The 26,777-nt window shown below is 35.5% G+C and overlaps 1 protein-coding gene across 4 annotated transcripts in view; it reads left to right on the top strand.

The window, feature by feature from the left end:
* Nucleotides 1-26,777, top strand: part of PGM2L1 (phosphoglucomutase 2 like 1) — a 99,670-nt gene that overhangs the window by 42,016 nt on the left and 30,877 nt on the right. For all 4 annotated transcript variants that reach the window (XM_078058546.1, XM_036119531.2, XM_036119534.2 and 1 more), the window contains 3 exons: nt 19,899-20,066; nt 23,328-23,434; nt 24,155-24,239. In XM_078058546.1, the coding sequence (XP_077914672.1) occupies nt 19,899-20,066; nt 23,328-23,434; nt 24,155-24,239 (360 nt within the window). The remainder of the gene's footprint in view (nt 1-19,898; nt 20,067-23,327; nt 23,435-24,154; nt 24,240-26,777) is intronic.

Genomic DNA, 26,777 nt, shown 5'->3' with positions numbered 1-26,777 from the left:
TCCCGCTGAGCTGGGAGCCCGATGCGGGGCTCGATCCCAGAACCCTGAGATCATGACCTGAGCCGAGGGGAGACGCTTAACGACTGAGCCACCCAGGCGCCCCTTGCTTCACCCATTCCTTTTCCTCCTCTACTCCTGCCACCCCCTCCAAGTTGTTGGGGTGATTTCATTATGTGCAGGCATATGGGATGATCTGTGAAAGCCAGAGTTAAAATGCAGCTCTCTCACTTGTGGAAGAGGCCGCTGGTGTCTCCAACAGAGGAACATGATCCAAGCTTTTGCTTTGTCAAGTGCGTTAAATGTATTTGTTCAAGTAGAGAAGGCAACGTATTTAAAATGGAATTAATAATAGTGAATTAAGGAATTAGTATGGCAGTATGTGAAATCATGTACAAAAGAATTTCCTAAAGGATTCGCTTTCTGAAAAAGTCTTATTTTCACTTTGCTTGGTCATTAATGCATTTAGCAAAAAATATTTATTGAGCATTGGGTAATGTTTTCTGAGCCTGTTAGGAATGAATACTAGTGGTGAGGAAATAGAAGGGGTTCTGCCCTCAACAAGCCTTCAGTTAGCAGATAAGACCAACAAATAAGTAATTACAATAAGTTAGTTACTGTTACTTGGTCATATGCATCTTGGATATTCTCTTCCTCTAGAGTCTAAACCAGTGCTGCTTAAACCGTAAAGTGCTTGCAGATCACCTGGGGATCTAAAATGGAGATTCACATTTAGTAGGCCTGGGGTAGGGTATGAGATTCTGCCTCAAGAATGAGCTCCCAGGTGATACCAATGCTGCAGGTCTGTGGACCACACTTGGAGTGGGAAGACTCTAGAGTGTTCTGATTCAAATATCAAATTAAAGAAATAACTCCCTTATTAAAGGATTTGACCATATAGATATATATTTTTTTTAAGTTTTTGTCAGAGAGAGAGAGAGAGAGAGAGAGAGAAAGAGTATGAGCGGGGGGAGGGGCAGGCAGAGGGAGAAGCAGGCTCCCCACTGAGCAAGGAGCCTGATGCGATGCGGGACTCCATCCCAGGACCCTGGGATCATGACCTGAGCCGAAGGCAGATGCTTAACCGACTGAGCCACCCAGGCATCCCTAGATACATTTTTTTAAGTCAAGTGTGCAGAATTTGTGATATCCCATTAATTACCATAAGGATGTGTAAAAAGCAAATAACTTTAAAGCCATTTGCCAGAGGTCAGCTTAGCATACAATAAAAACAAATGTTACTACAAGCTGACTATATAAATGTCTTCAGCATGGAAACCTGACCAAGGGCGCCTGGGTGGCTCAGTTGGTTAAGCGACTGCCTTCGGCTCAGGTCATGATCCTGGAGTCCCGGGATGGAGTCCCGCATTGGGCTACCTGCTCAGCAGGGAGTCTGCTTCTCCCTCTTCCGCTCCCCCCTCTTGTGCTCTTTCTCTCTCTCAAATAAATAAATAAAATCTTTAAAAAAAAAAAAAAGAAACCTGACCAAATTACAAATGAATGATAACCTTATCTGTTTAATATGGTTAATCATTTTTGCTTAAAGCCATCTGCTTTCGGGGCACCTGGGTGGCTCAGACAGTTAAGCATCTGCCTTCGGCTCAGGTCATGATCCCAGGGTCCTGGGATTGAGCCCCACATCGGGCTCCCTGCTGAGCAGGGAGCCTGCTTCTCCCTCTCCCTCTGTCTCTGCCTGCCGCTCCCCGTTTGTACTCTCTCTCTCTAATAAAAAATAAAAAATCTTTAAAAAAAAAGAAAAAAGCTATCTGCTTTCATTGGTATTTTCAGGAAATGAATGTGGTTGGACACTTATGTGTCCCTGAAGAGAAAGGAAGATTCATGAATTTTGAAAATACTTGTAGAATTCCAACACAATTTAATTTACTAGTAACTACTATGTATGTCAAAGCTTTTGATCCCAACAATAGGAATTTGTTTTCATTGCCATGGATGAGATCTTTTGTTCTTTTTAGGTGCGAGTTTTGACTATACTTTTCCTAACGAGTCCTTCATTGATTTTTTTTTAAAAGATTGGTTGAATGAATTAGTATTTATTAATTGTCTATGCTGTGCCTAGATATTGGGATGTATGGAAATATAAAAAGACTATAAAATGCATATAAACACAAAAAGATAACACTAGGGCAGTATTGGTGGCAATTAAATGTTTTATAGGCAATCCTTATAGGAATTCAAAAGTAAGGAGTGACCTGTGGACTGGGATGATCAAGGAAGATTTTATAACATGGGATACATATAAAAAGACTGAGGGGAGCCTTCACTGAAAATGGAAGAGAAATTCTTAAATTATATTTAAAGTGCCCTCTCTATATAAAATACTAGCTAAAAACCTGTGGAAAATACAAAAATGAGATAGATAGGAATTATGTCTTCAGAGAACATAGAAGGGAAAATAAACAAAAGCTCACAAAGGGAGCAAGTAATAAGTGCCCTTAATCAAGGAATAAATATTAAATAATTATTTAATAAAAATAATAATTGATCCCTCTCATAATGGGAAATAATACTTTTAATTGGTAAACAAAGGTGTATTTACTGTAGATTGATAGTGTGGGTAACCTAGGCTAACCTAGGATTGATAGGTGGATAACCTATATCCCAGGGCACTGAAATTTAGAATGCAGACCTGAGCCTACAGTCTCAGGTATTAGGTATTATTTTGCTTGAAAATAGATAAAATAATAGATCAAACTTACAGCATTTATTACATTACATGCTGACAGCAAATATAGTCTTTTAGAAGAGAAACTGAGTTTAATACCTGATTAATATCTATTTAGTGAAAAAAAGGAACCTATCAAATGTGGCTGATTCTCAGTGACTCTACCTAGATCACCAAAATTGCTAGTTTTAGCCTTGGTAGGGTGGTGGATTTAGAAAAGTCTTCATGAAAAAAAAAAGTATTATTTGTGCTAAACTTTCAGAATTAGTTAAAATTTAGACTTCCCAACATAGAGAGGAGCTATTCTAAGCAGAGATAGAAACTTTGTGTACTTAGAACGTTTGTTTCTGCTATAGCTTTGGGTACAGAGAGAGAAATTATTGGAAAGGTATGTAGAGACGAGGTCATAGACACATTCAGTATGTGGTCATTGAATGACCACATAAACACATTCAGTATGTGTTTAGTGGCCTTGAATAAATAAAGGTATATGTATGTGTTAAAAAGAAAATAATGCAACAAGACAGGGTTTTTATTGGGGCAGTCTGGAGTATCCCACATAGTTTCTATGGGGTGGCATTCTGTTGGTAAATTTACTATAGTTCCCTATCTGACCCTCAGTTTTTATGCCTTCAGACTTTGTTAGTCTGTCTTGTCTCAGGATGAAGTCACCCTACTCAAGAAACTGAAACTGATGTCTGAATTCAGAATGCAATTTTATTAATTTATGGTACAGATGTAATATAAGTGGATTTGTCTCTAGTCAGGGTATTTTCTAGATGCACCATCAAGGAAGTCAAAGAATCAGAAGATTTTTAGTGATCATGAAATCAGATCACAGGGATTCAGATACGTGCTTAAATGTTTAACATCATTGGCCTGTAATAAGTAAATGCATCCATTTCTATGATGGGACTATCCTACCACTGGTACCCAACAAGTCCGAGGTTCAAGGTGTTCCTCCTCCAGGTAATGCACAGATGACTCTTCTAAACTGCTCTTTCCCTTCTATGCTCTAGGGCTAACTAAGGCTCCCACTTTCTTCCTACTTCTTTGTTTCAATGTTTTCATACATTCTATCACATTATAGACAAGTCTTGACTGGCCTAGAAGCCAGATTCTCTTTAACATGACAACTATCACCTGTTTCTGATCTACTGTAAATTTTAACTTTTTGAAAGCAGATGTAACCAAGATACTGAGTACTGCTCAAGTTTGGGTGTGTAAATGTGTGGGTGGGGAGTGGGACAGGACACAGGGCAGCGTTGTTCAGCCAGCTGGAGCAGCAACAGCTCTGTATTGACAAAATGTGCAGGCAGAGATTGGCCATGGCATTTTGAGAAATAGTAAGTAGAGCACTCTGGTCTCAAAATGTAGGTCTCTATTGACAAAGGATAGAATGTAAAGCTAAAGATGAGTTAGGTTAGGTTAGGGTTATGAAATGCCTGAAAATAGAAATAAAAGACTTTAAGCCAGTGATTTTCAGATATCTAGCAGTGAAACTTTTTCAAGCGAAATATAGCCCAGGAAACTAGGGGTGAACAAATTCCCTTTTAAATCATCATTGTGTGATGGAAAATATATCCAAGAAGCACCTCTACAAAGGCGGTCTAGTGTAATTTCATTGTATAGAGACCTAAAGAAGTTGTGGTAGAGCCTGGACCAGAGCTTGTATCTGCCACCTAGTTCAATCCAATTTTTACAATACTAGTTTATATTACTTTTTTTGGTTCACATTTTTCTAATTAATTTGGTCTTTAATCAATGAAGAGTACAGAATACATATGGCTTTATTAATTTGGGGAAATATTAGTACTTACTAGTTGAATTTATTTGTGTAATGTTTCAAACTTTGTAAAATGATCTAAATCTCATTTGATACTCACAGCAACCCTGAATGGTAGGCAAACTAGGTAGTCGTTATCCCCATTTTTACAAGTAAAGAAACTTAGTTTCAAAAAGGTAAATGACTTACTCAAGGATGTATGACTTTTAAGCAGTAGAGTTAGGACTAGACTTGAGGTTACCTGACCTTTACTCTAGTTTTCTTATCATTGCACTATACTCTATAACCTGAATATTTAGTAAATGTTAGTGACATACACCAGGTTCAAGGACTTCATTAAAACCATTTTATTGGCTTTTGTAAAACCTGAGTAGGATGTAATTGCAGAATAAATGTCATGGAATTTTTTTAAAGAGCTGAATTTGCAGATCAACAGTTGCTTTGGTCTCCCTGGCAACAACATTCTCCCTCTGTCTGAGAAATTTAACATATAAATAAGGGTTTGAATTCATTTTACTTCTTAGAAATAAAACTCATTTTTTCTTTTTATTTCCAAACTTCTTACATTTCCCCCTCAGTTTCCACCATTTCATCTTCAGTGCATTTTTATTTATTTCAAAGAAATATACGCATAAGCATGTACAAAAGGGAACATAATAGAAAACAATGTTCCTAACCACTTCTCGTTTTTGATTTGCTCCTTAGAAGCCATTTTTAGCTGTTTGTTTTTAGTTATTCTCATAGTTACCATCAAAAGACTAAATAATATGCTAGTACCAGTAGTCCTTGACTTATGTATTATTTGTCGAATACATGCTATAAAAACTCAGAGCTCACACGATTCTCTACCTCTCCTAAATTTCAATGGTTATGTTTTAGTTATTTTTTTAAAAGTTTAAATAATGTACTTAGTGCTAACAAAGTCTACAGAACAATAAGCCCAACTCACAAATCCAGAGCTCCCAATTGCCCGTTTTAAGAGGACACTGGCACTGACATGGACGAATTTCTCCAATGTAAAGAAATCCCAGATGACTATAGTGCCCTAGATCCACATTGGGCTTCAAGAAATGTGTCTATGCCATAAATAATAAAAAGCTGGAAGATGTTAGTGATACGGTGAAGATGGTATGTTTTTCTGGCAACAACATTAAAAAAAGAAAAGCAGTTATCCACGGATGGCAGAGAAGAAGGGAGGGGAAGAGGGAGGGAAGAAGGGAAGGAAGGAAGACCTGAGTAAGCAAGTTATGGTTTGAACATGAAGCAAATGAAAACATGGCATGATTTTGAACAATGAATTGATAGAGCTTAAGAAACAATTCCTTTTCATCTCAATACCTTAAGGAGACATAGGTGGGCACCCACTACAGGGATTCACAGTGAACAATATTTAGATGATCTTAACCTTGTGTTTATGTTATGTTCAATTTTGAGGATCAACCTGAAGACAAAACACAAGATTTAATTATTTTTTTATTGTGGTGAAAAAACACATAACATAAAATTACCATCTTAACCAATTTTTTAAAGATTTTATTTATTTATTTGACAGAGAGAGAGGGAACACAAGCAGGGGGAGTGGGAGAGGGAGAAGCAGGCTTCTCGCTGAGCAGGGATGTGGGACTCGATCCCAGGACCCTGGGATCATGACCTGAGCCGAAGGCAGACACTTAATGACTGAGCCACCCAGGCGCCCCACCATCTTAACCATTTTTAAGTGTACGGTTCAGTAGTGTTAATTATATTCACATTGTTGTGAAATGGATCTCTAGAACTTTTTCATCTTGCAAGTCTGAAACCCACCCATTGTGTAAGTCCCCTTTTGCCCCTCCCCCAGTCCCTGGTAACCACCATTCTACTCTGTTTCTATGATTTTGACTACTTTATTTATTTATTTATTTATTTATTTATTTATAAGATTTTATTTATTTATGTATTTGACAGAGAGAGACACAGCAAGAGAGGGAACCCAAGCAGGGTGGGTGGGAGAGGGAGAAGCAGGCTTCCCGCTGAGCAGGGAGCCCATCGCTGGGCTCGATTCCAAGACCCTGGGATCATGACCCGAGCAGAAGGCAGACGCTTAACGACTGAGCCAGGCGCCCTTGACTACTTTAGATACTTCATATAAAGAGATATGAAAGAGAATCATACAGTGGTTGTCTTTTTGTGACTGGTTTATTTCACTTAGCATAATGTCTTTAAGGTTCATCATGTTGTAGCCTGTGACGGGATTTCCTTCTATAAGGCTGAATAATAGGGTATACCATATTTTTTTATCCATTCATCCATCAATGGACATTTGGGTTGCATCCACCCCTTGGCTGTTGTGAATAGTGCTGCTGTGAACACAGATGTGCAAATATCTCATCAAGACCCTGCTTTCAGTTCTTTTAGCTATATACCCAGAAGTGGGATTGCTGGAACAAAATGTAGATGTTAGTGGCATAAATAGGGTTTTGGCGTACTGTGCTTTGTTTCATGCTACTTTCTGTCTTTCGGAAATATGTTGAAATTTCATCTACTCCTCAGTACCCATTGACCCCTTCCCCAGTTCTTTTTGCATTATGGGTTTAGTCCTTGTATACCTTTACTGTCATTTTAAAAATTCTCAGGAAGAAGAGGAGATAAGCATTTGAGTCTTTCATCTTCAACTGAAACTATTATTTTTTTCAAATTAAAAATGTACTAAAACTGGAAGCAACCAAGATGTCCTTCAGTAGGTGAATGGGTAAACAAACTTTGGTACATCCATACAGTAGAATATTATTTATTGTTTTTTTAAAAATGAGTTATTAAGCCACAAAAAGAAGTAAGCCATCAAGCCACAAAAACACAGTTAAGAAACTTTACTACTTAATGAAAGAAGCCATTCTGAAAAAGCTACATACTGTATGACTCCAACTATATGTCATTCTGAAAAAGGTAAAACTATAGAGACAATAAAAAAAAATTACCAGGGAAAAGGAGGGAGTAGATGGAGCACAAAGGATTTTTAGAGCAGTAAAGCTATTCTTGTATGATACTGTAATGTGTAATACATTATGTATTTATCAAAACCCATATGTAAACTATGGACTTCAGTTCGTAGTATTGGATCAGTATTGGATCAATTACAAAAAGTGTACCATACTAATACAAGATGTTCACAACAGGGGAAACTGAAGGGAACTCCTTGTACTATCTGCTCAATTTTCTGTAACCTAAAACTGTTGTAAAAAGTAAAGTCTAGGGTGAGGATGCCTGGCTGGCTCAGTCAGTAGCGTGTGACTCTTGATCTCGGGGTCATGAGTTTCAGCCCCACATTGTGGGGTAGAGTTTACTTAATAATAAAAAAAATGTTTAAAAAAAGTAAAGTCTATGAATTTAAAGAATATATATGTACTTCAAAGGGAAAGGATTCATATTTGAAAGCACATCCTTCTTTCCCACCTGAAATTTTCAAAATAGGTAGACTGGCTTCTTCTGCTTTTTATTTGGGGGTTCTCTTTGCCCTATCTTTTCTTTCATAAAGGATTTTTGTTTAGTTCCTTCACGTTTTCTACAGGACCGTTAGAAAGCCTACGTGGATATATCTTTGATCAATAATTATTTTCCCTCTTTCTTTCCTCCTATTTAAAAAATCTGAGAGAGCCTAGAGAACCTAATGAAAAGGAATTTGTCTTCATTTGGTTCTTTCAGATTTTACTTGTAAAATATATTGAACTAAGCAAAGAATATAAGTATTATATTTCACCATTTCAGATTTTCATAGTCCCTCCCTGGATTATCTAAATTAGACTTCTTTCATCCTCTTGGAGAGACAGCATGATTTGCTTGTTTAATTGTTTTTACATATTTCATGTGTCTGTTTGTTTTTCATAGATATATTTTCCCCAAAATGAAAGGTTGATTAGTAATTTAGTGCAGATTTTACTAAAATATTTTTTCATTAGTCAATTTCTATTGCTAGCTAGCACTAAGGCTGCTGCCCTCTGGTGTTGGGAGTTAATGGAGAAAATAATATTTTTCTGGTGGAAAAGAATATAGACAGGTAGGTACTATATCTAATCCTGCCTGAGATCCTTTACACCAGATAATTTAGTGAGCGCTGGATCTTACCAAACAAAACTATGACATGGTCGTATTAAATGCCCAAAAGAATATTAAAATTATAATGTAAATGGAAAATCCTATGCTTCTCAGATACATAGGCCTTTTAACTTTCAGCTAACCAGAAGATCCTTTAATGTAAATAATGGTTTTATTTTGTGGTTTCTGCTTCACATTTTTCTCATGTCATTTTTCCTCTGAAATGTTTCATTATTTATACAGGTAAAATTTAGAAAAAACCTAAATGCCCACCAAAGGGGAAAGGATAAACAAATTGGAACACTGCAACAGTTGAATACACTAGATCAGGGATGAATGGATAAAGAAGTTATGGTATAGATACACCATGGAATACTATTCAGCCATAAAAAATGAGAGAACACTACCATTTGTGACAACATAGATGGAACTTGAAGGCATTATGCTAAGGGGAAATAAGACAGACAAGAAAGACAAAGACTATATGATCTTACTTACATGTGGAATCTAAAAAAAAAACCCAAAAGACCAAAAAACACACCAAACTCATAGATCAGATTTGTGGTTACCAGATGGGGGTTGTGTATGCAGAATTAGAGGAAGGTGGTCAAAGGGTATAAACTTCTGGTTATAATATAAGTAAGTACTAGGGATGTAATAGACAATATAATTATAGTTTACACTGCTGTATGATATACTGGAAAATTTGTTAAGAAAGTAGATTGTAGGGGCACCTGGGTGGCTCAGTTGGTTGAGCATCCGACTCTTGGTTTCGGCTCAGGTCATGATCTCGAGGTCGTGAGATTGAGCCCTACGTTGGGCTCCATGCTCAGTGGGGAATCTGCTTAGATTCTTTTCCACTCCCTCTCCCTCTGCCCCTCCCCCCACTCTCTCTCTCTAAAATAAATCTTTTAAAAAAGAAATTTCTCACAAAGAGAAAATTTTTTCCTTTTGTTGTATCTATATAAGATGATGGATGTTAACTAAACCTATTGTGCCAATCATTTCACAATACCTTGAATAGCATGAAGGTTGGGGCGACAACACCCCAAGCAGTCAAAAATCTTCATGTAACTTTTGACTTCCAAAAAACTTAATAATAGCCTACTTTTGACCAGAAGCCTTACCGATAACATAAACAGTTGATTAACACATATTTTATATATGTATTATAAAATGTATTCTTACAATAAAGTAAGCTAGACAAAAGAAAATGTTATTAAGAAAATCATAAAGAAGAGAAAATACATTCATAATTCTGTACTGACTTTACTGAAAAAAATCTGCATATAAGTGGACCTGCTCAGTTCAAACCTGTGTTGTTCAAGGGTCGATTGTATATATAAACTAAACCATCATGCTGTATATCTTAATATACAGAACAAAACAAATATAGATCTATATGTATTGAAAGGATCTCCAAGATATATTAAGTGAATAATCAAGTTATAGAACATTGTGTGCAATTTGATACCAGATATATAAAATAAAAAGAGAGAGAGCAAAACTACATATCTATACATATGTAGATGCCAGTAAAGGTCTGGAAGGATGCGTCACAACATTACTGGCTCCCCCTACAGAATGGGCCTGGGACTGAGGGTAATAGTCAAAGACATGTTTAGCTTTATCTGTATTAGTAGTTTTTTGAAGTAGGAAAATGTATGGATATAGTTCAAAATTAATAATATTTAAAATACAAATAAAGAGGGCACCTGGGTGGCTCAGTTGGTTAAGTGTCTGACTCTTCATCTCAGCTCAAGTCTTGATCTCTAGAGGGTCTTGAGTTCAAGTCCTGCACTGGGCTCTATGCTGGGTGTGGAGCCTACTGAAAAAAAAAATAAGATACAAATAAAGAACAATTAATGGTCAACTATCTGACGCTGCTTTTTAAGAGCCATAGAAATTCAAAGTCAGGAAGACTACATAAGCAGTAGAATTTTAGCTGGGTCTTGAAGGATAAATAGGATAGAAATAGATGATGAATATGGGGACAGAAAATTTAAGGTGGGAGAAATAGAAGAATAAAGTGGAAAACGAAACTGTTCAGGGAAATGAACTGAATGGGTAGTGTGCAAGAATAATGAAGTTTTTTTTTTTTTAGCTCAAGTGTAGCGCGTGTGTTGGACTGCTGTGGCAGTGAAGATTACTTAAAGGAGGAGTGCCTGGGAGGTGTCTGCATTTGGCCCAGGACTAGATCCCAGGGTGGGGCTCCCTGCTCAGCGGGGAGTTTGCTTCTCCCTCTCCCAATGACCCTCCCCCTGCTCCTGCCCTCATTCGCCCTCTCTCTCTCAAATGAATAAATTTTTTTAAAAATTCTAAAAAGAAAAAGATTACGTAAAGGAAAAAGGAAATCTCTTGTTTATTGAGTGATCATTTGCCAGATGTGTTAATAGATGCTTTCATGTAAAAAAAAAAATCTCTTTTAATCCTTCAAGGATTGTTTGAGGTAGTTATTCCCATTTTTTAACCCTATATACAAACTCGGGGGCTCAGAGAAATGGAGAGTATTTAAATCTGAAAAGATTTTGATCTCTGGCCTTTGGGATCCGATTCCCACCCTACCTGACCTTTATATTTGATGTAACCGGAATTGGACTCTATTGTTGGTTCTTGGCTGATTAGTCTGGCAGTATGTAATTAGGATGAGATGGGTTGGAGATGTGATCCTGGAGACTATTCTAGAATTATGGATAACAAAGTTTTACATTAGGATGATTATAGAGCCTTCCAACAGAAAGAAGTAATGAGCCTTTTTAACAAATTGACTTCTCCTTTTTAAAAACAGGGAGAATGATAAATATGTCCTATTTTGTTAGAATATTTTGCTGAATTTGAATCAGATCTCCTTTCTAAAGAAATAAATTACAGGTTCAGTTTAAATTCCCATATCCACTTTACTGATCCCATTCTCCTCCCCTTCCACCTTTCCCCAGAGTAGCCAAGGCATATCTAAGAATACTGGAGTTTTGTCTAAATTTCCTGTTTGCTTGAAAAATAGCTTTGTTTTTCATTTAATCAAAGTAAAGATAACCTTGAAAGCTAAACAGCTCCTTTAAAAAAAAAAAAGAAATCACTTAGTCAAAACTATTTCAAAGCCTGAAAACACTCAAATCAAAATTGAGGTATTTTGTTTTTTATAATATATAAATACTTAATATATAATTTTTTAAAACGTGGATACTGTTAACTTATCCCTAAATAGTACCAGAAGCTATAGTTCCTTAACAAAATGCAAGTCAACAATAAAATAACATCAAATACAGCCTAAGATGTTCATTAAATAGAAATGTCATATTTTACAAAGATAGTAAGTTTCATTTGTGGTTTCTGTAAAATGAGATTCATAGTTACATAGAATTAATGATTTAAATGTCCTCTCTCCCAAACATCAAGGAACTTTTACATAATTCTCAGGAAAAACTTAACAGTAAGAGAGTTGATATTCTACGACAGTACAACTCACACCCATGAATTTATTTTTGTAATTTGTATGTCTTTAAAAAAAAAAAACTGCTTCATAAAGAGAATTCAGGTATCTTTCAAATATTGTATTTTTAACATTCAATTATATTTTTCAAATGTTTTATAAAGGGAATTGAAAAAAACCACCTAATATTGTTTGTTATTAATTCCTACTTTATAATGTAAAACACTATGCATCTATATTTATGCATATTTCCTCTACTTCAACCTCAGCTTTAGGGCTTTTCTATATACTTTTTTTTTAAGTCAGACTTACTGAGGTATAATTTACATTTACATAATTGACAGTAAATTTCGTTCCTTTAAGTGTTCCATTTAATGAATTTTGAAAAGTATATATAATTGCATAACCAACATCACAATCAAAGAGCATTTGTATCACTGCAAAAAGTTCCCTCCTGCCCCTTTTGTAGTGAATCTCCTTGTTCCCGCCCCTGTCAACCACTGATCTAATTTTGTCCTATCGTTTTTGTTAATTGAGATATAATTCACATAACATGAAATAAAATTCACCATTTTAAGATGTATAATTCAGTGGGTTTTGGTATATTCAAAAGGGTGTGCAATTGTCACCACTATCTAATTCCCAAACATTGCAATCATCCCAGAAAGAAACCCCATACCCATTAGTAGTCACTTCCCATTCCTCCTCCCCCACCCCAGCTCCTGACAACCAGTCATCAGTCTACACTTGCCTATTCTGGACCTTTCCTATAAATGGAAGCATACTGTTGTTGTATGTGGCCTCCTTTGTGTCTGCCTTCTTTTACTTAGCACATTTTTAAAGTTCATCCATATTGTAGCATGAATCAATACTTATTATAGGTAATTGGCTATTTATATATCGTCTTTAGTGAATCTTTTGCCCCTTTTTATTTTATTTTTTTAAAGATTTTATTAGAGAGCACGAGCAGGGGTGCGGGAGGGTCAGAGGGAGAGGGAGAAGCAGACTCCCCGCTGAGCAGGGATCCTGCCGGGCTCATTCCAGGAGCTCATTCCAGGGGCTTGATCCCAGGACCCCAAGATCATGACCTGAGCCAAAGTCAAACACTCAACTGTCTGAGCCACCCAGGCACCCTCCTTTGCCCTGTTTTAAATTGGGTTTTTTTTTTATTGTTGAGTTGTAATAGTTCTTTACTGTTCCTATAGTTTGCCTTTACAAAAATCATACAATATGTAGACTTTTTGTGTCTAGCTTCCTTCACTTAACAAAATGCTTGTGAGATTTATCCATTTTGTTGTATATTTCAGCAGTTTATTCCTTTTTATTGCTAAATGTTATTCCATTTTATGGATGTACAATTTGTTTATTCATTCACCAGTTGATGGACAATAGGTTTCAACTGTTAAGAATAAATCTACCATTAAAATTCATTAAAATTCATTTACAGGTCTTTGTGTGAATATGTTTCATTTCTCTTGGGTAGATGCCTCGTGGAATTACTATTAAAAATATACTGAGAAATATAAAAATAATTATTGGGTGTTGAATTTTTCAAATGCTTTCTCTGCATCTGAGATGGTGTTTTTTCTGTTTTGTTTTTTTTTAATTAAGACATTTTTTTTTTTAGTCAAGAAAAGTATGTGTCAAAATACCTAGAGAAAAACAGCAAACAGTTGAAATGTATTTTGACTGCCTTATATGAGAAATATTGCTTGTTTAAAGCTTAATAGATACTTGAGTATGACTATATTATTGAACAGTAAAATTTGGCTCAATGTGTGTGCTTTGTTAAAAAAGAAAAAAAGACTGGGGACACCTGGGTGGCTCAGTCGGTTAAGCAGCCGCCTTCGGCCCGGGTCATGATCCCAGGTTTCTGGGATCGAGTCCCACATCGGGCTCCTTGCTCAGCAGGGAGCCAGCTTCTCCGTCTCTCTCCCTCTGCTTGTGCTCTCTCTGTCAAATAAATAAAATCTTAAAAAAAAAAAAAAAGACTGTCTACGTAATCTTAAGTTTTGAAATAAAATAGTATTTTGGGACGCCTGGGTAGCTCAGTTGGTTGGGCATCTGCCTTCAGCTCAGGTCATGATCCCTTAGGATGGAGTCCCACATTGGGCTCCTTGCTTGGCAGTGAGCCTGCTTCTCCCTCTGCCTGCTACTCCCCCTGCTTGTGCTTGCTTGCTTTCTCTCTCTGACAAATAAATGGATAAAATCTTTAAAAAAAAAACAATATTTTCATCTTTCACACTAATTTTGGTATATTTAGTATTATACTTAAATGATAATATATTTGGAATTGTATTTTCTGCTTTTTGAGTAGTTAGAATCTTTATTTCCTGGATATGATTCTTATATTCATTAAGTGGTTATTTCTCAAATTTTATTAAGCCATTATTATTAAAGAAATCTCATTTTTTTTTTTTTTAATTTTTTTTTTTTTTTTTAAAGATTTTATTTATTTGAGAGAGAGAGCATGAGAGGGAGGAGGGTCAGAGGGAGAAGCAGACTCCCTACTGAGCAGGGAGCCCGATGCGGGACTCGATCCCGGGACTCCAGGATCATGACCTGAGCCGAAGGCAGTCGCTTAACCAACTGAGCCACTCAGGCGCCCCTAAAGAAATCTCATTTTATATGACAAGAATAGTCATTCAGATTTATCTAAGCCAATTTAATTTATGCTAATTTCTATAAATTTTTTTTAAATACGAAATTATTTTACCTATATGTGGAATCTAAAAGACAAAACAAATGAACAAACAAAAACCAGAAACAGACTCATAAATACAGAGAACAAACTGGTGGTTGCCAGAGGGGAGTGGGGTGGAGGCATGTGCAAAATAGGCAAAAGGGATTGAGAAATACAAACTTCCAGTTATAAAATAAACAAGTCATGGAGATGAGGAGTACAGCATAGGGAATATAGTCAATAATATTGTATTGTATTAACATACGGTGACAGATGGTATAACTACATTTATCATAGTATTGTGTAATCTATTGAATTATCAAATCACTGTTTTATACTTAAAACTAATACAGTGTTGTATGTCAACTATACTTCTGTATGAAAAAGAAATTTTAAAGATTGAGAAATAAAATTTGTAATTACACAAAGACCCTTTAATGGAAAAAAATTATTGGTCAGCAAGAGTATATTTTGGACTCAGTAAGGAAGCATCTGGTTGGGAAAACATGTTCTGCTTCAGGTCTCTAGATTTGGCTCTTCAAGCTGGCTGACCCTCAGAAGTAAATGTTTACCCTTCAGATTTTCAGACTGCCGTTTCCTATTTTAACTTCTGTTTAGAAAAAAACTTAAGTATTTTTTTCTCTGTAGTTATATAAAACTGGTATTTATTGTTTAGACACCAGCCTCTGTCAGTAACATTTTAAAATGTTTGCAGCTTGGCAATTTTAGGTATATTTGAGCCACTAAAAAGTCAGTTTTGTATATTGCCTCATCTTTAGATATATAACAATATTAGGATTTGGATTGTGAATATATATTATGTTCTTTTAGATCTGGTCTAATCTTCTGAACAATGAAGATCACATTTTAAATTGTTTTTATGCTGTTAGGTTTAGTACTAGAATATTAATAGAGTAGATTCAAGTTGTATAAAAATTATACAAATATTAGGTTTATAAAAAGTAGGAAAGAAGATTTATAGGTGAATTCTTCATTGACAAACTTGATTTGTTTTATAAAATGATGATTAATTACTTTTACATACTTTTATATACATTTACATTTATTACACATAAATAATACAGAAACCCCCTAAATATGAACTAAATAGGTTCAGAAAAGCTTGGGTGAGTCCAAAATAATCCTTCGTAAGTGAGTACTAGTACTTTCATTTCATGCAGGCAGAGTTGGAGTGAGTTTGGTCTGGTATATAGCTTTATTCACATTTATGAGAGTTTGTAAGAAGTTTGTTAGAAGTTTTTTTGTTTTTTTGGGGTTTTTTTGGTAAATCAGTTCTTTCATGTTTTCTTTGAATTTGGACCTTATGGACCTACACTATGGAAAAAACAGAACTTGGTGGCGCCTGGGTGGCTCAGTCGTTAAGCGTCTGCCTTCGGCTCAGGTCATGATCCCAGGGTCCTGGGATCGAGCCCCACATTGGGCTTCCTGCTCGGTGGGAAGCCTGCTTCTCCCTCTCCCACTCCCCCCGCTTGTGTTCCCTCTCTCACTGTGTCTCTCTCTGTCAAATAAATAAACAAAATCTTAAAAAAAAAAAAACACACACACAAAAAAACAGAACTCTACAGAGTATTAGGTAAGAAGACACTTTATTTTCTTCATTTCAGCCATATAAAGTTGCAGCAATCCATAGGATTAGAACCTAAAGGAAAATTTTGGGTAAACAGGTAAAATTTGAAAATAATGCATGGCTTTAATTCTGTATCTTTAGCTTACTGATTTCCTACTAAACAATCAGCTTTATTCCTGATGAAGTATAGAAAATGCTAGCAGTCACCAAAATCTTTTTGGATTTTCTGCAGGATTACTTTTTTGGGGTAATAAAATTATTAGGATTCTAAAGTATACTAGTTAAGAGCAAATTTAGTTCAGATTGAAAGCATTTACTTTCTAAATAATTTTCATTTTATATAGTAGATCAATAAGTGCATTACCAAAAAGTACGTAAATCATATAACTTCTCCACAGACTTACAGTATAATTTTAGAGGTGCTTTCTTTATAGTTGACACCAGTTGAACCAATTATTTCTTTTTTGGCTGATTAGGCTGCTCCTATCCTCAAGTAATGAGTGCATTGTAAATAAGAGAGCACGTTTATTTTGTTTTTTGTTTTCTTTTGTTTTTTTTGAAGAGAGCACATTTATTAAGTGAACAATAATTTGAGAAAGCTCCAATATATGTTTTATTAATAGCCTTCTGTGAGTGCTGTTCTAAAAAGAACAATTTGTGAAGTAAAAAGTATTCATGTAGACACACAAATAGTAGTTTTTCTCAGCCATCATAGATATTTACCTAATTTTTACCATAAAATAAGTAATACATCCATAAAATATCCAAACAGTACCAAGGCTGTACAATAAAAATAAGTCACTTTTCTACCTCAGACCTCACTCCTGGTTTCCCCATCAGAGATAATCACTATTTTTAGTCTCTCATATTTGCAAGGATAATTTCTGGAATGATATATAAGTATACACATGCCTCTTTTTACACAAATTAAAACACATTATATATGCTTCTGCTTTTCATTTAATACATCTGAGTTCTATGTGGAAATAGTATTTAAAAAATAATTTGTAGTTCTTTAGAATCTTCATATATGATAGCTTATAAAAATCATAGTCATTTGAAGGTTTTAACAACAAAATACAAATTCAATTTCATCTAAATGGAAAATATATGGTAATCATGGCTACATAGATAGCCCTTTAGGTGTATTTTAAAACATTTGTGACATCAATATCTAATTTAATGTCTACCTATAAAAAATAGTGGAGAAATCTAAGTTTAAAGTAGATTTCATATGCCTGTCACTATAATCACTTAGCACTGTTTACCATAAAAATATACTTACGTCTAATGCATCATGATTTTTAATCCATTTTTGTTTTTCTCTAATTTATAGGCTTTTTCAGAACCAGGAATTAGGTTAGGACTAGCTGTGATGTTTATAACAGAGAATGGAATTTTTAGGCCCTACTCTACTGGCGCTACAGTTAAACATTAGGAAGTACTCAGTAACCTAATAGTATTCATGTCTGGTAGATCATTTTTATTTAGCTTAATCAAAAGGAATAATGTTTTACTTTACAGTTGGAGTTTATTATTAGAAGCATTATTAGCCTGCCCTACATAATTATTTTGTTTGTAGTGAGATGGTATAGGATTTAGAGCCAGACCAACCTGCATTCAAATCCTGTCTAGACCTCTAATATTAGCTCTGTGTTACTAGGCTCCCTTCTAAATCTTAGGTTCTTTATCAATACAATGGTGATAATACTACTACCAGTAAAATGCTGCAATCAACATTCTTGTATGAATAAATCTTTTTTTGTTTGGGTGAAGATATTGCTGTGGACAGAGAAATTTATGGGCCAAAAGACATATGCAGTTTAAATTTTGATAGTGGCTGAAACTCTAAAAAGACTATCCCAATTTCTTTTTTTTTAAATAAAATTTATTTATTTAATTTTAGTAATCTCTACATCCAGTGTGGGTCTCAAACTCATGACCCCGAGATCAAGAGTCGCATGCTCTTCTGACTAAGCCAGCCAGGTGCCACAGGACTATCCCAATTTCAGTGTCACTAACTATATGACACTGCCATGTACCCTCTACAGAATGGAGGTTTTTTTAGTCTTCAATTTTTGCCATTCTTATACTTGTTTTTAAATGTTAGCCCTCTTCTAGTCTCTTTGACCTCTGTATCAAATCTGGTGGTATCTTAGACATTAGAATAATATATAGTAGCCCAGGTCATCTTATTGTTTAGATTCTTCTCTTAATAGCTATTCATATTTTGGGGCACCTGGGTGGCTCACTTGGTTCAGCATCTGCCTTCTGCTCAGGTCATGATCCCAGGGTCCTGGAATGGAGCTCTGCGTGGGGCTCCCTGCTCAGTGGGGAGTCTGCTTCTCTCTTTCCCTCTGCCCCTCCCCCACTCGTGCACATGGCTCTCTTTCTCTCACATAAATAAAATCTTTTTTTAAAAATAGCTATTCATATTTTTATGTAGCCTATGTATTTGTTAGTGTGTGCCATTTATAAAAGAGATTCCTTGAGTCAAGGTTTTATATGTATGTTTTATATATGTATATGGCATATATATGTGTGTATATATATATATTTTTTTTTACACTCTATCCATTTTTAGCAGATTACAATTTCAGTTAATCAGAATTTCCATGGCTTCTCATTACTTTGTGGCATGTACTCTAGTTACTTTAATTCCACTATAACCAGAAAACCTTTTTGTTTAAATATATATTAATATGTTTTTATTTCTTTGCAAGTACAAATATACTCTAATATTTAACACCTTGTAGGTGCCTTGGTTTATCATTCTGAATATTCATTATCACTGTATAGGCTATAGATGTAGAAGATCTAAGCTGTTAGTATGGACTAAATCTATACTATATATATATATAATAGAAGGGAGAAGTTGTGGTTCACTTTATTTTCGTAATATTTGATTCTTACTCTTGAAAAGAAAATACTGGAAAATTCCATTCAAGTTTTATTCTAATTTTTATTGCATTTCTATTTGAAGTTTGTTAATTGTTTGTGAAGTACTATTTCAGTCTGGGGCATCCTTGAGCTTTATGAAAATAAGGTAAAAGATGTGATAATGAAACACAGAATCTTAAAATATAGGTGTTGGTGTGTCCTGCTTGGCAAGCCAAGTTTGGACTGAATTTTCATTCTCATTCTTAGCTAAGTCCACATTTAATATCTAAGACCATTTTATGGTCATGTGGTTTTCTGTGACTTTAAAGAGCAGGAAGGCTTATCTGGTCACTTTGAATCACAGAGATTTAGGAAGTAGTTGGTCAGCATGTGTTGATGGCTTTTGCCCAATAGCTTCCATATTTCTTTTAAAACTTAATATAGACTCTAATTAATGTTCTTTTTTGACTAAGAGGCTTATTTTGGATCCATAGCTCTTAAGTTTATCAATTTGTTAAAAAAAATTCTTGAATATTGTTACAAAATATGCTATGACAATTAGAGATATGTAAATGGACTCCAGTAAGGGCCTGACTCCTTGGGGGACTCAGTAAATGGCCAGTATTGTTTTATTATACATACTAATATTGATCAGTAGCACTGTGGAATTTATAGTGTGTCTAGAACCTTGTGATATATGCGTAATACTTACTGGCTCCTCAGAAGGGCTTCATATTAGGACCCTGCTTGTGATCCTGATTAAGTCTTAATACTTTTTTATAGAATCCCAAAACAAAAGAGCAGATTGAAAATCTGTTACGGAATGGGATGAACAAGGAGCTGCGAGATCGTCTTTGTTGCCGAATGACTTTTGGGACTGCAGGACTTCGTTCTGCTATGGGGGCAGGATTTTGCTATATTAATGACCTTACAGTAATACAGTCAACACAGGTAAGTATTACAAAGTACTATATGTATACTTTTTATCACACTATTTTTTGGCTTTCTAAATTAGGTTGTGCCTTTCTAAAAAAAAACAACAACAAAAAAACCCAAACTTTATATCTAGGAAGGTACTTTCTTGTAAATAAAAAATGTAGAATAAATGCTGACCTTTGGTCTTGCACAAGATTTATCTTAGAAGTCATTTGTGTATCTTCAAGGTTATAGACTAACTTTCTGATTAAGAGTTCTTTTGGTGACCATTGTCAAACTCTTGACAATGTTACTTTGAAATCAGGAAATGGATATTGACATTTCCAATTAATACAAAAAGCAAACTTAGAAAAAAGAGAATTATTCATTTTGGTATATGGCCATTGATAAAGGTTAACCAGAGTATTTGGAAAATGTAGTTGAAAATATTTCTCTTTGATGTGGTTTTCCATATGCACAAGAGTTCTTTAAGACAGTGTTCATATCCATGAGAGTTCTTTTTTTTTTTAATTTAAATTCAACTAGTCAACATAGAGTACATCCTTAGTTTCAGATGTAGAGTTCAATAATTCGTCAGTTGCATATAACACCCAGTGCTCATCACATGCCTTCTTTAATGCCCATCACCCAGTTACCTGCCCCCCCCACCCATCTCTTCTCTAGCAACCCTCTGTTTGTTTCCTATAGTCCATGAGAGTTCTTTAAGACAGTGTATGATATGATACAATTTATTTCTCTTAGAAACAGATTACTTCTTTTTCTAGTGAATCATTCCCACTGATTCAAGGAGAACTATACTTTGAGGCTAAAATGCATTTAGCATATACTAAAAATAGTTCTGGACTAGAGAATTGCTCAGTAGATATAATTCTAATCAATACTGCCAAACAGTAAATCATCCTTAGCCTTGTTCTGAGGGAATTCTCTAAAGGCAAAGGCTAATGCAGGGATGGGGAAAAAGGGACAAGATGACTGAATAGGTAGGATGCCTGCCACTCTGTACCCCTGCCCCCTTTCTTTTCCTCATCCAGAGATGCATCAGCTCACTCTTTTTAATAAATTCGTCGTTTCCTTGTAAGTTTTCATTTTAAAGGAAGATTCCTTGACTTTACAAAAAGGATTGGAGGAGGTGTTTGAAAATCAATTTCTATGGAAATGTAAATTGTTACTGGAGTTGAGATTCCATTGTGTGAAGAGGAAAAGCCTAATGGAATCTGATTCTTAAGCCCTAGCCCTTTTCAGAATCTAGGTACACGGGGATAAGATAAGGTAGATTTTTATACCAGATAATAGTAGGAAGTTCTGTGAGATTTTAGGACAGCATCATCTTTAGAAACAAATAAATTGGTGAAACTGACCAATGTGGGCTATATTAAGCATGTGTGCCCGTGCACATACCCACACTCACACACACACACACACACACACACACACACTCATAGGGAGCTCATAACCAGAGTACAGAGGTGCAAGAGCACCTGACTCTGGGGATCCTAAGCAGCCCAAGTTCGGCCACTTGCTGCTGACAAAATCCAAAGGCAGAGAAACAGTGGCGGTGAAACAAGAAAGGAATTTATTTCAGTGAGGCCAACACCGGGAAGACAGTGGACTTAACATCTCAAAGACGGTCTCCAAAGTGCCCAAAAAAACTTCTAAGTTTATATAAGGAAAGTGTAGGACAAAAGTAGTGGGTATGTGCAGGTCGGCAGTAAAGGTCAGGTTAGTCATTGTCCTGGGGTCCCTCATGCAGGGTCTTGCTGACATTATTGGAGGGGTAGGTAGTTTTGGTTCCCATCACAGGATGCTTTGCCAACCGGGTCTTTTGCCTGATTTAAGAGATAAGCTGGAAAGAAGAGCTTAGATAGTACAGATGAAGGCCAAAATGGAGGTGGTTGAAGTTCTCTTTCAGGAGCAGGTTGGAAAGAACAATTATATTTGAAAGAGCCATGAAAGAGGGGTCCAAAAGTCACTGGGGCCTCATCTGGTGCTGCCACATAGTGTCTTAGCAGTGCCTGACATACAGTAGGTCTTCAATAAATTAGAGTAACTTAGTTTTAGTTGAATGAATGGCCTTGGGCAAGTCATTAAGTGGAGCTTCAATCTTATGCTACTCTTTTTTTGAAAAGATGTTGAAGGACAGACAAAAAATAGAAAAAGTATCTTCATTTTTCTTTTCAGGGTTGTAAGGATTAAATGTGGCAACATTTGTGAAAGTGGTTTTAAAGCACTATTACAGTATGAAGTGTTATTTTTAGAGATAAAAGCATTTATTAAAGTTAGCGAATCATTCGTAGGATACTTAAATGGTTCTAGTTTATTTTTGTGATGATTTCAATATTAAATACTTCATTTCTTTTTTTGTCACCATTGACTGCAAATTTTCCTAGTTCATGAAATTTTCTTTCTGTGAGATTTTAAAACTCAGGAATTACAAATGGGATCAGCCATCTATAGAAATGTTTTAATGGGTGGGATGCCTGGGTGGCTCAGTCAGTTGAGCATCTGCCTTCAGCTCAGGTCATGATCCCAGGACCCTGAGATCGAGTCCCGCGTCGGGCTCCCTGCTCAGTGGGGAACCTGCTTGTGCTCACTCGCTCTCTTTCTCTCTGACAAGTAAATAAATAAAATCTTAAAAAAAAAAAAAAGAAAGAAATGTTCTAATGGGGTGCCTGGCTGGCTAAGTCGGTAGAACGTGCACTCTTGATCTTGGGGTTGGGAGTTCCGGCCCCATGTTGGGTGTAGAGGTTACTTAAAATCTTTAAAGAAGGAAGGAAGGAAGGAAGGAAGGACAGAAAGAAATGTTCTAATGAAAGTTTATGTTGCTGATTAAAAATGTTTGTGTCATAAACAGGTCAAATCTTTTGGTTGGCTTCAGTGTTATGATTTAGCAGGACCTAAAATGGTCAAAATTCTGTTGTCTACAGCCTTAAGGCAAGATTTCTTTTGGTTCTTCTAACAATTTGTTTTTAGCATACTGACTCTCTTGTCCCCTCTTTTTTCCCTAACGTTTTATGTATTATATTGGCTTTCATAGTTACTTAATTGATATTTCTGTGGTATTAAATGTGTCTGAAACTGGAGGAAATAAATGTTTGTCATCTCACATCTGAGGATTGAACAGTATTGTTCCCACACTGGTAAACATGAGCATAAAGGCGGAAGCCAGTTCCCTTTGAGCCGATAAGCTGCACACTACACATAAAAAATAATAGATTTTAAGTTGTGGAAAATGCAGGTATTAGTCAGGAACTAATCTTTTGTGTTTATCTGCTTCAGGGAATGTACAAATACCTTGAAAGATGTTTCTCAGACTTCAAGCAGAGAGGCTTTGTTGTTGGGTATGACACCCGGGGTCAAGTAACTAGCAGCTGCAGCAGCCAGAGGTACAGTGTGAATTGTTTGAGAGATTAAGTTGGGTTAGAATAAAACCTTAAAAAAAATTAGTAGTAAGCTTTCTGAAACAGGAAACTGTCAAATAGAAATGTGATCACATGCTAATGTTTATTTTAGAGCTGGACTAGAAGCATTTTAAAGGTTGTATTATAACCTTTAGCTCTTACAGGCAGGATTAAAATTTTTAAATATTTAGGGTTAGTATTTAGAATGACATCATAGTTTATGTTATGATTTTTAATATTTTGGCCAACGTATTGGGTAGGAGTGATTGTATAGCTTGTATTCTCTCATTATACTCACATTTAATTAGTTTTAGGGTATTTTCATACATAGGTAATCATGAGATAGTGATACTTTTTTTTCAGGGTTTAATTATGCATTTTTGTTGATCAAAGTCTCTTATTTCACTTTCCTCCATTCTTTTTGCCTTTTGCGGGTTTTATTTCTTAGTAAAGGAGGAGGAAAAAGGAAGAAATTAAAATATCAGTTCTATTTCTTATTAAGTTCCTTTTTAAAAAAATCTTATTTCACATTTTTAAGTTGGAGCATGAAGCCTAAATAACCAGTGATTTTAAGAATTGGCTGTGTTAGGCTACTACATATTCAGAACAATTATAATATGAAACATTTATTTTGTGGAGGGTTGGGTTTTAAAATGTATGGTAAGCTAAGGACTAAGTGAAATCTCTGTCTCTCTTTTTTTTTAGACTTGCTAAACTCACTGCTGCAGTCTTACTGGCCAAAGATATTCCTGTGTACCTTTTTTCAAAATATGTTCCTACACCTTTTGTAGTAAGTGTGACATGTTATTGATTGTACAGTTTGTTGCTCTTAAAAAGATTTCTTAATTCAACTGGGATTCAAATCTTTTTCATGCTTATAGTTCTATATTAAGTGATATGAAGGATGAAAGGAAGGAAAACAAATTTTGCTCTGAGTTTATTTTCATTCAACAAGCATGTGTTGACCCACCAAAGATTTTAATCTATAACAAGATGACAAGTCCACAGTCATGGTCTGATATTTTAATACTCTTCTTTCAGAAACTGGCTTATCAAGCAGATAAAAATGGCTGAGGAGAGATTTGAACATACTATTAGCATGCTTGATCTGAGTGGGGGGGTGTGCGTGAAGATACTGTATTCAGTAGGATATTCATTCTTATCAAGCAGGGTCAAAAAGGAAATTTCCGTAAATACCAGAGAACTGCTTGTCAAACCATGGTCCTGGACCTCAATGCAATGAGATCAGAGATAAGAAACTCACAAAACCCTGTATGTTTGGAATTTTTAAAATATAAGTAATTCCTAGATTAAGGAAGATATAATAATGAAGATTAGAAACTACAGGCAGTCCTTGCTTTGCATGGTACTGTTGGACTGTAAAGATAACTATAAGCTGAAACCATGCACAGTGATCCTTAATAATCAATGGGAAAATTACAACTGTTCTGTGAACTTTAAAGTTTTTTGTCAAAACATTAAGAATACCCTATTCTTGGTTTAAAATGTCTAAGGGAAAGAAAAAAATAGTAAAATTAATACTTATTTAGTACACTATAATTAAAACATTAAAAACATTGAGAATAAAGTGTTTTATTTCTTGGTAAAAAATTTATCAAGACTATGAACAGGACAGGGGCATCTAGCTGGCTCAGTTGGAAGAGCATATGACTCTTGATCTCGGGGTTGTGAGTTTGAGCCCCATGTTGGGTGTAGAAATTACATAGATAGATAGATAGATAGATAGATAGATAGATAGATAGATAGATAGATAGAGAAAGTATACCTTTGGGGCGCCTGGGTGGCTCAGTCGTTAAGCATCTGCCTTCGGCTCGGGTCATGATCCCAGGGTCCTGGGATCGAGGCCCGCATCGGGCTCCCTGCTCAGCGGGAAGCCTGCTTCTCCCTCTCCCACTCCCCCTGCTTGTGTTCCCTCTCTCGCTGTGTTTCTCTGTGTCAAATAAATAAATAAAAATCTTAAAAAAAAAAAAGAAAGGATACCTTTATAACAAAAAAAAAGAAAGTATAAACAGTATGTGCTTTTTGTTTTATAACTTAATATGAGTGAGCATCCTTTCTATGTCTTGGCGAATTGTCACATTCCCTTATAAGTTTGGATCAGCTTCCCATATTTTATCCACTGTACTTTCAATGTTACGATTTTTCTCTGAGAGTTCCTTAATGTGAAATTTTTTTGCCAATATCACTTCCCCTGGGACATCTTCATCCTTTTCATCACAACCACATTCCTCATTTATATCCATATGTTCACCTACACTAAGCTCATCTGGGTGCACATCTAGAGTCTCTTGAATGACAGCAATGTCAACATTCCTGGCTATGTTTTTCTGTAATTCCATTTATGTTTGATTCAAATTTCCCTTCCATTGTTGTCACTTTTTGTTCCTTTTCTACACTGTCATCTTTTTTGGCCAGTTCCTTCTTTCAGTTATCCAGTTTTGCAAACTATCCCATGGATTTATCACCAGGAGTTAAGGAGGCAACACAACTACATGCTTTGCTGTCTGTTGAGAGCTGATAACAGATGCACAGATCACTGGCAGACTTTAACAGAGTGACATGATTGGTCACCGATCATGATGGATCTCTTATATACATACATATTATTTGTGGACTGAAGAGGTAGCAAGTTTGCACTTGATACAGTTTCTCACAGTTAATATACCATGGTAACTGAAATTTGAATGTGTTGTTGGGAGACTGTGTTGTTGGGTGTTATTTAACTAAAATATGGTATCAGAAATTCATGTGTATTGGAACTGCAAAGCAAGGACTACCTGTATTTGAAACTGAGCCACAGTGAAAATAATAAATAGCAAAAATTATAGACTATAACTAGAGCCCTGCTTCAAGGGAAATATATAGCCTTAACATATTAGAAAAAGGGAAGATGAAAAAATAACGAGCTTAGTATGTTATAATCAAAATAGACTAAATCTAAATAAAATAAAAGAAAGAAAATAGTGAAGGTCTGAGGAAAAAATCAATTAAATAGAAAAATTTTTAAAACAGGGTATGAATAAAAGCAGAAGTTGACTCACTGAAGAGACTAATAAAAATAGACAAACCCTTGGCAAGGATGCTCAAGAAAAAAAGGTAAGACAAATTAAAAGGGAGCATAATACATACAGTAGAGATTAAGAAAACCACAGTATTCTGAACATAATGCAAATAAATGTGAAAGCTGAAAGCTGAGATGAATTGGCCAATTTCCTAGAATAATTGATACATCGAAACTGATAAGAAATAGAAAACCCGAAGAGACCTGTAATCATTAAAGAAATTCAACTGGTATGTTTTTTTTTAA

This window comes from Halichoerus grypus, chromosome 11 (genome assembly GCF_964656455.1).
Source record: "Halichoerus grypus chromosome 11, mHalGry1.hap1.1, whole genome shotgun sequence".
NCBI classification, from domain to species: domain Eukaryota; kingdom Metazoa; phylum Chordata; class Mammalia; order Carnivora; family Phocidae; genus Halichoerus; species Halichoerus grypus.
This window is presented reverse-complemented; position numbering and strand designations above follow the sequence as displayed.